Below are 17363 nucleotides of genomic sequence, written 5' to 3'. Positions count from 1 at the left end.
AACATCTGGCTGGGTATGTAAGTAGAGATAATAATGATTTATCAGAATTTATCAAGTTTTCAGAAATTCTTAAATGTTAATTTGGATTTTTCCGAGATTTATTTAAGTGCGCCACGTTAGGGAACACTCCGCCAAATTGTGCCCAATTTCCGGACGCCACCGTTTTTTAATTTCGGCTTAAATTTTTAGAAACCGAAATTGTTCACAGAGGTTAAACAGCAAGCATTAATAAGGTAAAAGTACCAGTATTTCACTGCATGAATTTGAGGTTTGTCAACAAAGAGGTTTGGCAACACTACACGAGGAAATTTGGGCATGCTTCGAAGTGCGCCACGTTAGGGTACACCACCATACTTCGATGACCAAAAATAGAGACTAAACTGATCCGATCAACCCTCAAATCATGATTAAAATATTTTAAAGATAACCCTCATATTTCTCTACGCCTACACGCCCATCTAATGTGCTTTTATGCCTAAAGCTGAAATTTGCATACAGTCCGCTACCAGCGCCTACACAGCTCGGTGCAGTTCATCCATCCAATGCTCACTGAACCGTACCGGCAAACAAGTGATTTTGTTACCGGCCGCGCGCTGCATTGCAGTGCAACTTTCCTTGCTGAACCACCATACTTTACATGCTTTAGTAGTGTTTTTAGGCCAAAACTACCCAAAATGGCGAAGAAAGACCACAAAGCTCATTCCTTAATCATGCTGTGTGTTCATCATCTACTGTGATTCATCAAACTGAGAGAAAAGTGCCACCGATTTTGTGAAACGATGATGTTTGTGGAGTCCAATGATGTTGACGGTACCGTAGCGCTTTGACCTGTGCTGTACCGTGTATTGACACTTCTTCACCGTACACAATGCGTGTCACACCCACGCTCACAACTCTCGTACACGTACATTGGACTGTGCCAATCCCACGGCCCAACCCTGAATAGCTCGCTGAAAATCTGTTAAGCCATTGTACTCTGTAGTACTTTTTCTCGTAATAATCCCTGGACTTTAGACGCGGCAACATGGAGAGCAGTAGTGTGGTAAGTGTACCTAGATTAGATTTATACAGTAATTTCAACAAGTTGTTTTTGAAACTTGTGAAAGTTGGACCATAACCTAAACTTCAGTTTGTGTAACGTTATTGCATGTTCGAGAAATCAAATATCGCAAGAAATCGAATAGTCAATGTGTTTCTTGTTACTTTATGAGCTTTCAGGTTGTTTTTTAGGATCGATAAATAGATTATATCCTGTTTGATTATTTTTTGTTTTGCAAACTTGTTTTAAATATAATAATTTGGCAATCCTGCTTATTATTAAATGTATCTTGTTTTTATCTTTATGATAACTTATCACAAATAAGGTTTTTAAAAATAATTCTGGGTAGGACAAAATTCCAATTCGGAAATAATGCAGTATCCAGATGCCACTTCTTTGGTTGTGTACAAAGTCTATGGAGAGTCGAGTGCATTTTCTATTTTCTAACAAAATTGAAAATTTTCTCAGTCCCAGATTCATGTCTTTTCAACATTTTTGCAACGGACTGACATTTATTCAGATAACGTATGATGCATGAATGCAACATTCTTTCTTCAAGGCAGTTAAAAATCTCAAAATATGAGGAATTTTTTTGAGAGTTTTTACAAACCAAATAATTTGCCATATGATCAAACAGGAATTTATTCTAAAAATTAAAATTTAATTTTATTAAAATTCAGGTTTTTAAACACATCTAACAATTAAATAGGCTTAATCAATTAACATGACATTTGTTTTTCCATTGTTTCAACCAAATTAATGATCCTGTCCATTATTTCAATGGTTAGTTTAGCTTACTTTTACTTAGCCCATGAAACCTTTTTTGTTGCATTGCACCTGTTAATTAATTGACCACCTGCTGAATTATCGAGGACACATTGATACTCAGTCGTTGCCAACATCAATACAAATGTCACACATGGACATGTACAGCGTTCATTATGTTCTATCAGAAGTAGATGTCTGAGTTTTCATTAGTTTTATAATATACAATGTAGGGAATATTAAATGTATGCTTGACCAGTTTTAAACACTATGTTTAACACCAGTTGGAGTCTCGATGCTGATAATTACCCTGAGCCGAATAAATCCCTTTTCGATATAAAATCCAAACTTTTTAGTCCAAAAGTCAAAACAAGTCCAAAATTATAAGTTGCCAAAGATTTTATTAACAATTTTCCTTTATGTTTTTTGGGATGCCCCTCTAGCAATATCATAGGTATGTCCCTCCGCAAGTAGTCGTTAACAACTCTTTATATGGAGATATACATGTACTGCACGATGTGGCACAGAACGCAGCTGTGCCGGTGTAATGTGAATTTAGGACTATGAAATACTGACTCAATGGTAGTATTGCGCATGCCTGCAGCCTATGTGGGGATTGTCAATGTTCAACCAATAAAGCGGTAAAATGCACCAGATTCCGTAGGAGTCCAAATTTCATGCGACACTGGAAAAGTGTTTAAGACCAGCCAGCCGGTCTCTGGGCTCTCGACCAATAGGAATGGGTAAACTGTCTTAGGTATTTATGAATGATAAATCAATTGCTTTTGGCTTTGATAATTGTTACCAGAAGTCATAATTAAGCATTTCTAAACAACATCAGAATGCAGAATGTTCATATTTTGAGAAATACACATGCATCCAAGTTAATACAAATTACATTTATATTAATGTTTGACATCACGCAGCTTTGGTGCATTCAAAAACAAATATGAAACATGATAGTTCGGGTGTTAAGTTGTTTAAGGTTTGATAAATTGAAATTTTTGTAATATCAAATGATGTTTTTAGGTTTATTATATGGTAGACCAACAAACAGAATATTCTTGCTTTTGCAGAAGTTATTCCCATCCTAAGTTTCAACAACTCTTTATAGGCCTATAGGCCTTTAACCTTTTCATGTAACAGTGAACAATTAGGAAAACAAGCTTTTCAAATTACAGCAAACATGGACATCACTTTCCTTAAAACCAGTCCGTTGGTCTAATGTCTGAACTGCATGTATTCATATTGCATTGAAGGTTAACAAACTGACCCATTCTGCCTTGTGAAATCGAAGAGTTATATAATTGAACTATGAAACTCATCCAACTGGAACAGTTCCGGACAGTCGTAACAAAAGACACAAAAGAAGTCTCATGGTCATTCACAATTGTCAAAATCGAAGTTGTAACTTCGATCCTAGGGTTATATTCACATGAACTGCATTGCAGGTATTTCAAAGGTTTTTCTTTGTCATTTAAATTTTGTTACCATGAATACAAAAGGTGAAATCAATAAATTTGTCAAAGAACCCTTTACCCTCCTATTGCATTCATTCTGTGCCAAGTTGTCCTTTCAGTCAAAATCAGTCAAGTGACTGTTTTAACAGTTAAGAGCTCCCAGCCTACATAAAGCAAGATTGACTGGCTGTGACTGTTTATGTAACTTGATACAGCTATGCTTTGACTGTAGGTGATTGATAAGCCTGTACCTACTGCATATTGTCTGTTGACTGAAGTTGACTAGTCACAGTGCTTGCTTGAAATATGATCTGACTGTTGGTGACTAGCCTGTGTAAAAGGCATGGCAGGGAAGAGGATTGATGTTTTTGACTGTCTGTGACTGTTCAGATAGCAGGAGGGTTAAAAACATATCTTTTCTGACATTCACAATTGTCCTTCTCTATCAGCGTGGTTGTTTTTGTAACCCCCCCCCTTACCACACGCACCAAGCCCCACCCCATCAACTTCCCACCCATGCCCTACTTTTTATACAAAAAAAATATGTGACATTTCTAAACTTGTACAATTTTACTTTTGCTTATTCTATTTCCAGATGATCATTATCGGTGCCTGCTTGGCCATTGGCGGCAATCTCCTGATCAGTGTGTCGATGAACATACAGGTAAGAATCATTCAAACCCAATTTTTCTAGAACCACGACAATGGATTTACAATACAGATAATAACTGTTAATATTTGATGCATTGGATAATGTTAATTACAATGAAAAAAATGAAATGGTATTCAGCTACTACGGGCGCTGCGATACATCAGTGTCTGACGACCGAGAAAAGATATCTGTTTCAACAACCATTATCGTCATTATATTTAATAATTTATGACAAATATGACCAAATTACTTTTAAACGTAAATAATAGGACCACTTAATGGTTGATGACAATGTTGCATTTTTGTAGCGGATGTAACAATTCTATGATGAATTGGCAGTTTTGTTACAAAATATTCTACTTGTAATGCACAGCTACATGTATTGTAGTACCAGTCAAAAGTCACTAGCGTTAAAGCAATGAGATTAAACAGATGGTGAAGTATAGAATACTAGGCGTGTGGTACGAATATGTACATGTCTACCAGTACTAAATATCATTGCATATTTTATGTGTATGTATGAACTGTACGTATATTGCAGCCTGTTGCTTGTAATAGGCTATAGGCTTATTTACAAGTCGGCCATATTAAATTGAAAGCGAGGTAAAATCTTCATTTTTGGAACTTGCGAATTGAAGTGGAAGCTATGAAATAAAGTTAATTACAAATTTATACCAGTCTGCTCTGATGAATAATTTAAAATTTGTGATTAAACATATCTTAATGTTTTAAGCCACATTTAAAGTATAATTAAAGGGGAGGCTTGGATTTTCGTATAAATAGTCTGGTACCATCCCATTCAACAGTTTACAATTTATAAAATACAGTCAGGGAACACGATCAAAAATGACTTCCTTGTGAATAAGATCTATAATAATGGTTTTCTGTACACTGGCCTATTGTGATCATGACCACAATGCATAATGTCAGACTGGTATTTAAAACAGTTTGTTATTTTGTTTGTTGCCAATTGAACAAAATGAGTTCTTTGTTGGAGATTTTTAGGACTTTTGGTATTCAAAACAAACAATTATGAATGGATTATCTTGTCAAAATATCTTTCTGTTTTAGTCAACCCATTTCATTGAATATATTTTGTTTTTGGATGAGAAACAGAAATTTACGATGCAGATAAAAAGTTATTTATTCTGTGCTAAGTTGTCCTTTCAGTCAAAATCAATCAAGTGACTGTTTTCAACAGTTAAGAGCTCCTAGCCTACATAAAGCAGGATTGACAGGCTGTGACTGTTTGTGTAACTTAATACAGCTATGCTTTGACTGTAGGTGATTGATAAGACAGCTGTGCCCATTTCCTGCTTTTGTCTGTTGACTAAATTTGACTAGTCAGAGTGCTTCCAAAAAAATATGATCTGACTGTTTGTGACAAGTGTGGGTAAATTTTGACTGTCTGTGACTGTTTAAACAATATATAGCCTACTTTTGCACGGGCAATAGAAAGGTGATGTGGAATAAATGTAGAAAATAGCACAATTGAATTTTAAAAAAATATGTAGCACAAACACATTACATGGGAATACATGTATTCCATTCACCCATGTGAAATTGTACTTATTGACTTTTAAATTTACGAGTGTAAATAAAAGTCTGCATAAAATTCAACTGCTTACAAGTGCATTTCTTTGAGTTCCAAAAGCCTGATTTGGACTTGACCAGAAGTAAATAAAATGCTGGCACCACCTTCTACAAGCAAATCTGTCTCCGTACATACGTAGGCGTCTACATTTTATGTCACCTCAAACAGTATATACCAGTAGAACCACGATCATCCTACAGACTTGAATGCGTCTACTAGAAAGATAAAAGTCTACATGGTGCTACTTGACTAGTCATGCAGTGGAGCATTGTCTTACTCGATTTACGACTTAACTGGTGTAAGACCTTGTCAGAATTTGTCACAGAATTTTCCTTTAACTTTGAGACTTAAACTAGCCCCACAATTTACCTTCAAGACATTTTTCTTCGAAATTAGTGACACAAAAAATCATAAGATGGAATTTACATTGGGGTGTGGGTAAAAATACGATGGTGACACACAAAGCACAAACAAAACAACACAAAAATCTGAGAACTGTTGTAAGTTGAAACATTGCAACTCTGATATTTCCTATCCAATGACTTCAAAGTACTGGAGGTAACAGTATATCTCAGGATCCAAGTGATTGGTTGCTTTATCCATTTCAAACCAGCGGCAGCCGGTCAACTCCGGTAAGCTCGGTGGTCGAGTGGTAAGACATTTGCACTTGTAAGCAGGAGGTCATTGGTTCAAGTCCTACCTTAGTAAGCATTTGAGGTTTACCTTCAATCAGCACTGAGCCTAATATAGAATAATAAAATCGGGTGCTTATATAGTGCTTTAACTAAGATCAAAGCATTTTTACATCATTATTACCCCTGATCATTGGGCCAATTAAACGTACGAAATACTATCTCAGCTCCCTGGGGAGTATACAGCTCGGTGCTGCCATTTCGGCACAAAGCAGCTAAATCAACCACAATAACCATCTCTGCCCTCACAGGTAACCATTTACTCCTGGGTGGGGAGAAGCAATGAGTGACAAAGCGCCTTGCTCAAGGGCACATGCACCATAACCCCAGGCTGGACTCAAACCCACTACCTGCAGAATTACCCGCAGACCATGAATTCAATGCCCAAGACCACGAGGCCATGGCACTCCAAAAGCAACTAATCACTTTGGAAAAGAATTATCTTATATGCTACAAGTCATAATACTACGCAAAGACTCCCTACACATTTTTCTCCTCTCTAGAAATATGCTCTGATGAGACTAGAAAACCAAGGCTTTCACGCCGAGACAAGTCACGATTACCTGAAGAGCAGACTATGGTGGCTGGGAATCGCCATGATGGTCACCGGTGAGATCGGTAACTTCATGGCGTACGGCTTCGGGCCAGCCACGGTGGTTGCACCGCTAGGCACCACGACAGTAGTAGGTGAGCCTAGAACAATGTATCTTTACCATTTCATGAAAAGAGTAGACCCGTCAAATCCGACAAAAAAAATTTATAATACAGATTTTGACATGACTGTATCTTAGCGGAAAAACATCAATATGTATAACATATGAATTTATAGTTTTGTAAATATTAAAGGCTGAATCAGATACAGTTGTACCCACCCAACTGTGCCCTATTTAAAACTCTAAGTTTTTAGATTTCTGTACTTTGATTTCTGGTTTTTGTAGAGTCTTCGAAAGAGAAAGAATACCGCAAATTATTCTCTTGTCTCCTCTGACAATATTTGTAAAGACTGATACATTAATTGTTTAATTTCCCTTTTCTTGCAGCGAATGCTTATATAGCAATTGTCTTTTTAGGAGAAAAGCTCAGAGCAAGGGATGTACTAGGTAAGTTTTTTTTTTAAACCAAAGTAAATCCTTCTTTTTCCATCCAAATTTAACTGAAATTAAAGTCTAGAATATGCGATGGTATATAGTAATTAGTAGCGATGTGATGTTTACACATTTAAATGTTGAAACGAATACAATTCGAAATCCGTTTACATATTTTCCAAATGTTTAAACGAAACCTGATTATAAGAAAAGGGACCTACGTTCACGCGATCTTCCTTTGAGTTAAACCTTCAAAGCACAAATAATTAACGATGTTTTCAAACCTATTAATTTACAAAACCTTAGAAGCCCTGCAGTAATTGATTACTTTAGAGGTATACCTAGGCCTAGGTAAGTTTTTCAAAAACTGAAAGCTTTTTCAATGACTGGCATTGTTGATTTATCATGTCAATCGCGCCGTGCGTCTGCAGACATAATGCGCAGGTGTCAGCCTTTGTGAATTGCTAAACATTTAAATGTTTCTTAAAATATTTTGCTAAACGTTTAGGCCTACAAAATTAAACGCAAAGTTATATCCTTAGTATATAGGAAAGTGGTATGCCAATTTTAAACTGACAAGTACATTTTTGAAAAACTTAACCTATACGTCAATTTACACATTTCCTAAATTTTGATATCTAGTTCTGTACTATACTCATGCAGTGTCGGATGACGATACTATGACATTATTAGGACTAGAGAAACTAAATATCACACATTTTGCAATGAGAAAGGCTGTGTGATTTAATCTTACATTCATGGTCTTCTGACATGTTTTGTATTCTCAGTCAGTTATATTTTTGCTCACGATAGTCTGTTTTATTTGTTTTTTTTGCAGGAACATATCTCATCATTGTCGGTGCTTTTCTTATAGTTGTATTTTCAACACAGGTTAGCAATGCCATATACAATATGAAATTTCATACATTGTTGTTTTAAATAAAACTGTTCATAAAAAGAATCCATGCGCGAACAATCACATAAAATATTCCAGGATTTCAATGATGTTACTACAGCAACAGTATTTATAGTGTAAATCCACATATACATACTTTTATAAGCTTTGAAAGTACATGCAGGTTTGACCCACAAAAAACTTAACAGTCGAAAACCAATTAATAAAGGAATATTGCATGTTTTGGAATATTTTCAAATTACCTCTTAAAGTCAGATAACCAATCTACCTTCCAAACTTTATTTCATTCAAATCGATGCATTAGAACAAACGCTATTCTTCATCAAACTCAAGGGTTGAAAATCGTCTTGGGCCACTTTCCTTGAAAGTGAGAAAGCGCAGTTAGAGAAACACACAAAGAGTTGATTTCCTTTGTTCAAGAGTAACGTGTGACTTAATCTACTGGCTTCAATCTGTAAACTTGATAAATAATAAACGTGGCCCAAGTGGTTTTTCAAGTCCCGTATTGTGATTGCTGTGTCTTTTGAACAAAACATCCTAATGAAACCAATTAAAAAGCATTTGGAAGACCAATTATTCTACTCAGCAATTCATTAGACACAATTTTGAAAACTACCCCACTTTTCTGAAAACATGCCCCAATCGACTGTTAGGTTTTTTGTGGGGCAACTTGTATTAACAAAGGACATGTAAGTGTACGGTTTTGAGTTCAAACAGCATGTTTCATATTGTCTAAAAGCGGTTGTTTCCAGACCATCTCTCTTGAATTGCAACAAGAAAAATTATCCCTTTTGTTTTTGCGACTTCTAAAGGGACTGTCCTTTTCTCTTACAGGATAACACCAGATTATCGGCTGAACAGATCGACAGTCATATATTGAAGCCGGCATTTCTAGTTTACTTGGTGAGGAAAAGTAGAAAATATGTTCACAATAACCATCAACCACAATAACCATCTCTCCCTCTCAGGTACCCATTTACTCCTGGGTGGAGAGAGGCAATGAGTGCCTTACCCAAGGCACAGGCACCATAACCCCAGGCTGGACTTGAACCCACAACCTGCAGAATTACCCGCAGACCAAGAATTCAATGCTCCAGTCCACGAGGCCACAGCACTCCACACAAACTTTTATAACTTAGCTCAGTAAAACTTAAACTCGAAACCTGTCTTAAATCCGCACATTAAACATGCAAAACATTGTCACGCTGGCCATTATAATTTCTCTTTTCAGGGAGCGGAAGTTGTTGTTTTCATCGCTGTAAATATAATTATTCATCACTATGGAGCACTGCATGTCATTCTATTTATTCTACCAGCCGCTATTCTAGGTAAGAATTTGAAAGTAAAATACTTTAACTTATGAAATAGCTTACTTGACTGCAAGTGAATAATAGTCTCAAGCATCCTGTGAAATCATGGCACCTGGTGTGCTGTCATTTTCAAGAAAAGTGGAATTTTTGTGTCAATTTCCAACAATGGTCGGCCGACCATCGTTGGAAAAAACTTGACTTTTTTCAAATGCTGCACCCATACCAAATTTAGTTAGTTCACATTTTTTTTGGAATTGGTTAAACATAGTGAACGGGTGCAAGCCAGCTAGTCTGGTTCCCTGACCCGACAATTCACCGACGTCCATAAATTGCTCCGTTTTGTATGAAGTAGTGTCAGGATCCAGACTACAAGAACAGCATTTTTTTCTTGTTTTTCCCAGCATCTATGAACACAAAACTTAAAACAGGTCAGTGTAGCAATGTTTGCTATAAAATACTAACCCTAAATCCATCCATTTCTGAAAATTACAGCAAAAGCAAATGTTGATTATTACATTTAAATGACAAATTCTGTCAACTGTGTTAAGAAAAAGAAAATAGTTTTGAAATATCATTATGTTCAAAACCTCACATTGATTTCCAGATTTCAAATGAATACTTCATTTTTGTTTTATTAGTCTTTCAATTTCTTAGTATTTCACACTTTTTAGACATCGTTGATCCTGATTTGTGGCGCTGCGAGATTAATAAATGTAATATTTCCTAGAAATATTAATATTCATTTTTGTTTAATTAATTTTTTTCTTAGCTTCTCTGACAGTTATTAGTTCGAAGGCTGTATCGGGGATGATCACTCTGACTGTAGGGGGCGACAGTCAACTCACTTACGCCATCTTCTACATTATGATCATTGTCATCTTCGTTACAGGAGTAATACAAATAAGGTACGTCACTCTAAAAATTATTCCAAAATCTCTTTTTAAGTTGGGTCTAATAATTGGTCAGTTTCTCTCCCTTCCCAGTTTTTGTGCATTTTTCATTCATCCGATAATTTCTGAGATAAAAATTAACATGAGATTCATCATGCGTAAGTCCGCGAGTTGCACAACAAATTATTGCGTAACTTGTGCATTCATTTTAGGTGGCGTATTAGTTGTGGCGTAGCGACTGAAAATTAACTATTTTACAAGCAAATTGTGATCGTCGTATTGTCTGTTATTGCACAACTTATCAAGGTTGATTTGTTACAAGACACTCACAGCTTTGTGTTTGAAGTAAATAAATTGCTATTTTACTTGGGACAGAATTTTTTAGAGTTGCCGCACGATTCCGAAGAAAGTTTGACAAAACTAGATTCAATATGGCAGGCAGAGGTGATTCAACGGCTGTTTCGTGAACGAACAAAATCATACACAAACAGCTGTAAATGCTGCTATCCTAGTCCAAGATGTTTAGGTTATTTAAAAACATTGCGCAGCTAAGCCAAGTTTAGTGAAATGGATTGTAAGTTTATTGTGCAGCTGCGCAACAAATTTGTTGTGTAAGTCCTTTGCACGGTATCGTGAAATTGGCTGCTGATGTCGTGAAGATTAATACAGATTGAATAAGCAGAACGACACCTGGTGTGCCGTATGTTTTCATGGCAAACCAATTTTCCAGTAGGCCGTAACTTAATTCCAATTTCCAAATGAATGCTTCACCGACTTCAGTGCAACAGCTTGGTCCGTGAATGGCCCAGGCAACTAGCAGGCGAGCATGCTATGATATTTGATGTCGTAATGTTTAATGAGATTCTGCAAATTAAGGTTGATAAGTCCAGCTGAGGTATGGAGTCTGGATGCCGAGTATGGGGAATTGTATTTCATGAAGGATTGGAGGGGAAAATCATGTTGACAGCATTTCAGACTATGCAAGGACAAAGTTTTTCAATACAGTAGGATACTCGTAAAAAAAACCCATGAAACTGCAATGGTTTGGCATCTACTTTTGATTATAGTAGCATAACGATGATTCTGCCAAGTTTTTTTTATTGGAATAAGCATGAAATTGAGCTGTTGCTTGTAGAGTGACCAAAGCGTGATGCTTCAAACTGTATGTGGTCTGAATTAGTCTGGTTCCTGAAACTGACAGCTTCAATAAATAATGTTTAAACTCGCCTGCTTTATCCGGTTCGTAAGTGAGACCCCATTTCAACTTAAACCATGCCCGCTACACATTGATAGCATTGAAAATCATTGGAAACACCGGAACCAGAAGTGGTTCAGAGTGGCGTGTTTAGCCCATGGGCGTTAGTAATTAGTGGTGCGTGGGCGTGTATGATGCAGTCACTTACGAACCAGATATCCCAATATCCGGGGATATCCGCGGATATACATTGTATATATTTATGATTCACGTGAAAGTTTTTATTTGATTTCCTTGATTTCTAAATTTACATTTTTGAAATATAATTCCTGTTAGAACAAACGTGCGTTGACAGAATCAGAAAAACCTCTCCGTTCCACATTTTAAAACAACAAATTTATATTTTGCGTGTTTAAATGCTAGGCTTAACCACGGTTCAATACATGTAATGAGCAGCAGTTATTAATTAAATATCAACATGCAAATGTCTGGATTACCATCACAGAATGAACAGCTTAATTCCACTGGCTTTCCGGTGTGAAGGTCACAGTGCTTAGCACACTGTACCATTGTGAAGTGGTTCAGTGAATGGTACTGTAGTTTGTATGTTTGTACATGTTATTTGCTTAACAAGGATGCAAAATCATTGGGCATATAGGATTATCCCAAAAGTTACCTACCAAATTATTATAAAAAAAAACTTACTTAGATTAAAGATCGTAATGGTACTAAACACCCTGTGAAATTATTCCATCTGGTTTGCTATTGTTTAGAAGTGAGATGATTTTGCAACAATCAAACTGATTATGTGAAATAAAGAGTGCTATGGACAAAATCTTATTTCATGATCAAAAGGTTGTGCATGCTTTTTTTTGTTTTTTTACTGTTTTCGCGAAAAGTGTGATATTCACTGAGCTGAAACTTCAACAGGTTAGGTTTTGAACTTTCTCCTTTGGATTCTGAGTGGTGTTATTATTGGAACTGAACACAATGCATGGAAAGCAAATGGTCCTATATGCCTATAGCTATCAGCAAGTATAGTCTTCTGAATTCCACATAACATGTTGTAAAACATAAGTTTGAAACAGTGAGTAACCATTCCAAAATCAGATTAACAGAATGTCATTTAGAATCACTTACACCCATAGTCATCCCAGAAAAAGAACAAACAAAAAACATGCCATGAGGAGATTATATTACTATCAGTACTTAAGGCCAAAAAAAAAAGTCTCCGGTTTCTGGTATGCGCGCGCATCGCCCTAGCCATGCGCGTCAGCAAAATGAAAAAGTTTTTTTTTTCAATGAAAGATGATGTCTCAAAACCGCCAAATTCACTGGTTTGACTGGAATCCTGCTGCTGCACAATTTTAACGTGTCTTTAGATTGGGTTATGGTCGAGAATAAGCTTTATGTGGCCTCTCTGGACTCCCATATATTTGCACTAAGTTTAGTCGGGCACCATTTGCAGTCATCAGCCGACATTTGAAGCAAAAAAATCAGGGTAAAAAAAAAAAAAGCCGCGTCGCCGCACCACTTTTTGGGCAAGCTCCATACCAGAAACCGGAGACTTTTTTTTTTTGGCCTAATAGTAAATCAACATTTCAATATTTAAACAAATTAATATTTCAAAATAGTTTTTTTAATTACCAAACACAAGAAGTAATGTATTGCTCAATCAAAACGCAAGTAAGTTTTATGAATATAGAAACTTGTATTAAATTTACGGTAAATCAATTTTTAACTATTGTGGATTTTTCCAGATATGTCACTCGAGCCATGCAGTCCTTCCAAGCGACCGTAGTAGTCCCGACATTCTTTGTGTTTTTCACTGTTAGTGCAATATTGGCAGGTAAGCAACAATAAGTCAAGACAAATACCTGCATCACAAATAAATATGTAAATAATTTGTAATGATTTTATAGCACTTTGGATGGTATCAACAATCTCAGAGCGTTTTACAATTATACACCTGTTCATCAGGCCACGAGAATCAAGGCAGCTGATATCAGCGCACATTCGGTCCTCTACCCTCACAGGTACCCATTTATACTCCTGGGTGGAGAGAGGCAATTGTAGTTAAGTGTCTTGCCCAAGGGCACAAACACCATGTTCCTGGCAGGGTTCCAACCCACGCACCATCGTACATGAGTCAAACACCATAACCGCTGGACCAACAACATCACTCTTGAAGGGATATATACATGTATTGTGAAATAAAGTACAATAAATCACACTTCAATCAACTTTTCTGATAAACAAAGAAATAGGCTAAAGTAGAATGCGAATTTGCAACTGCTATTATCAGTGAGCTAATTTTCTTTGTACTTGTACCGTTCTCTTTGCTCAGGTATCTTTTTCTACGGGGAATTCAACGGGCTCACGTTTGTGCAAGTTGTGATGTTTCTATTCGGGTAAGTGCTAATACTGTGTGTTCAATATTTCCCGTTTTTAATTTGATTTCTTTTTTTGCTGGTTAAGTTTCAGGTTATAATTTTGTTTTTGTCTGTGCATCTGCATTTCAAGTGACTGCACATTTACTTCTGGTAAAACGATTTGAAAGTAAAATTGCTTCTCTTTATTTTCAGGTGTTTTTGTTCATTTGTGGGAGTGCTGTTCATAACTCAGGGACGGAACGGTGAACAGTTGGCGCCGCTAGACAGTCAGTATCACGCAGGACCACCGAAAGCACTGAGTGAGTATGAAGTGTCAATGAAAGTGATTTACATTACAGACTGTGGGGTGCTGTTGTCCAGTGGTAACGGTGTTCGGCTTGTGTGTCGTGGTACATGGGTCGAAGCCTGACCGTAAGAACATGGTGCTTGTGCTCTTGAGCAAGGCACTTTATATATTGCTTCGCCCTTCGGATGGGACATAAAGCCGCAGGTCCCGTGTGTTGTGTAATGCACGTTAAAGTCCCAATACCACAGCTTTCTCTGGAGCATATTGCTCAAAAGTTTTTCAAACAACTCAGCATTGGGAGTTCTTCCAGAACGGGTTTTAAAAAAAAAATTCCAGCGATTGCAGAGCACAAAGCGATGCCGCTTGGCATTTGGCGATGTTTTTATTTTGAATCACAAACACAAATTGCTGCCAAGTTTTATGTCATTATACAGCAAACGATAAACATAAAGTAAAAGCCCGAACGGGAGATTTATGTTGATGATAATTTGTTGTATTTTCGATACGATTCCTCAGTATCGAAAAATTTCAATATTTCGATATGATGAAAAAAATATTGATATCGAAATAATATCGAGTAGTATTGATATATTGACATTGCTTATGTTTTACTACAATGATTAGGAACAAGATTTTATGAGTGCCAAATGCCATTTTGAGTCTTTGTCGTGCTCTTGCTTAATTCCCAATCATGAGTTGAAATCTTTGAAAAGACTGTTCTCTGAAATTGTCGTTCCTAAACCTGTTTTCTTTGTCCACAGTGCCAATCTGTCCGTTCCCATGCACGAATCATCTTGTGCAGCCATCAGATGATGACAATGACGATGATCCGAAAGAGGTGGAGTTGAAATCATTGGTGGATGGTGACGAAACGGATGTTTCTGAATCAGTAAGTGTTGTGGCTTACACAGTGAATTGAACATTTTAGAACTATTGTTTTGATTAATTAATTTCTGTTAATGAAACCAAGGATTCCTCAAAAGCGCCCTAGGCACTGTAGCTCGCAAGCCTGAAGAAACCTGTAGAGAGAAGACAATGAGAAGAAATTACAGTTTTAGAGGTGGGAGGAAAAGCCCAGAAGAATGTTTTGGGGAAACCCACGGAATCAGGCAGGGACTGAAAACCCAATCCACATATTGGCCAGGCGGGATTCGAACCCGGGTCACAGCGGTGGAAGCAAGGAAAGTAATCTACGCCAGCCTGACTCCCCAGGGCTACAAGAGAAATAAAAAGATTAGGTACATGTACTTGGAAAAACTGGAGGTAGGAATTAATGTTCCTCTTGAAACAGAACAGAGTCAAATTTTGGTTCAAGAAATTCTTGTTCACTTCTCTCTTCTCAAAGGTCTTTTCCAACGGAACGGGGAAGTCGCTCTTCAATCCGGCCCTACAGATGACGAAGACCGACACGAAGGAGAAGTCGTCACTGAAACCTTCTGATTTCACGCAAGGGGATTCTGGGATGGCAAGGACATCCACCGGAGGTGAAACGACGTGATCTGATGCGAAATCGCCCAACTCTGATGGCTTTTTGTGATGGCCTGGTGAGATTCCGAGCTATAAGACGTTGAACATGCCAGGTCGATTTGAAGCCAATCGTGAACTCGGACTTGGACACCAGAGGGCGCTGTCTAACAACGTGAGCTTGCAAAGGACACTTTGGCCAAGTTCGCGCAAGGACTATAGTTGACCAATGGTTAACTAACGTTTGCCCGAACTCTGTCTAGTCGACGGTGGTTGACTACGCCAGTCGACTATTTGGAACCAGCCTACTGGGGTTGGTTGCTTCGCTGGTAACCAATAGCCGCGCGCATTCATAACGCAAGCAGAGAGCCAGGATCCAGAAGTTTTGCGATGACAATTTGACCAGTGTTTGACTAGAGACGTTCGCACGTTGCTATAAGTGCGCAGGCGTAAGGTACGTTACAAATCAACCACTAGTCATCTAATGGTACGTCCTTGCCCGAACTTGGCCTTTGCTGACTCACACACAATGTTTACGGTTTACATAATTGAAGTATACCAGTTTGTGTGAGCCAAGATGGCGCCCAGTTGTCCTTCGATATTGGTGCTCATGATCATATGAGGAAGGCGAAGAGTGCAAACTGCGGTTAATAACATTGGACGAAAGTGACACAGATACATCTGAAACGTCTTTTGATGCCCACACAAGCTAAGTTACAGTAGAGTTTTGTTTGATTGTAGTTTTTTCATTTTCTACCATTCTATGCTTGTGTGCTTAGAAACGAAAACCTCAAGCAAATGCTTGGCAATAAAACAGCAAGTTATGAAGAAATGTTACGAAACCAAAAATTGCTGATTTTCACCCAAATGGCTCCGTGCACAAGTACGCCCTCAACGGTAAGAAAGGGAGAGTTGGGGAGGACCACTGGAAGAGACATTTGAACGCATTTGCTGATGACGCTGACGTTCACGCGAAGACACTATGTCTTTGTGCACATTCCGCATAAAAGTAGTCGTACGTACTTCGCGCAATACACGCTTGAATCAGCACGCGGTGTGTCCCGTCTACTCTACTGTCAAAACTGATGAAAAGCGCCCTCCCGTGTTTGCGCATGGAGCAACTAGCTACATTGGAAGGAGACACTGGTTTCATAATTCTTTTTTGTTGTTGTAAATATAGATGATATTTTATAACCCAACGTGTTACTTTAAAACAGAGGTGCTTGGTGATGTATTCATAATATAAATTATATGTATATATTTGCTAATTAAGATTGTGTTTTATACAATCAAATATTTTATAACTAAACATGGTGGGTCTTGTGTTAAACATGATAAACTTCAGAAGAAAAATCCACAAAATCATGTTTATTTGTGATAAGTAATAAGTTATAAAAATAATGCTAATTTTTAGAAATAAAAAAAGAAAGTAAAAGTAACTAGGCCTAAGCAACTCCACTTTTTATCTTCTAATCAACGAATGTTCAAAACTTGTTTTCACTTTTTACTCCAAAACCAAATGTTAAACCAACTCTTCTTGATACATCTCTGTTGTATTTTTATTGTTTCTTTCATACTATATTTTTTAAAACTATCTGCTTCGTTAGTTTTGAAGAGTACAA

At 37.3% G+C, this 17363-nt stretch overlaps 1 protein-coding gene across 1 annotated transcript; it reads left to right on the top strand.

Moving 5' to 3' along the window:
* The first annotated feature begins 641 nt into the window (after positions 1-641).
* On the top strand, positions 642-15958 carry LOC119728505 (NIPA-like protein 2). The gene is made up of 13 exons (XM_038200769.1): positions 642-1042; positions 3860-3928; positions 6706-6889; positions 7243-7302; positions 8126-8178; positions 9038-9106; positions 9435-9531; positions 10283-10418; positions 13359-13447; positions 13946-14009; positions 14184-14290; positions 15039-15166; positions 15623-15958. Exons 1-13 carry the CDS (start codon positions 1025-1027, stop codon positions 15773-15775), a joined length of 1227 nt encoding a protein of 408 aa, XP_038056697.1. The 5' UTR covers positions 642-1024; the 3' UTR covers positions 15776-15958.
* Positions 15959-17363: the final 1405 nt, after the last annotated feature.

Source organism: Patiria miniata, unplaced genomic scaffold, assembly GCF_015706575.1.
Source record: "Patiria miniata isolate m_02_andy unplaced genomic scaffold, ASM1570657v1 HiC_scaffold_20, whole genome shotgun sequence".
Classification (NCBI taxonomy): domain Eukaryota; kingdom Metazoa; phylum Echinodermata; class Asteroidea; order Valvatida; family Asterinidae; genus Patiria; species Patiria miniata.
This window is presented reverse-complemented; position numbering and strand designations above follow the sequence as displayed.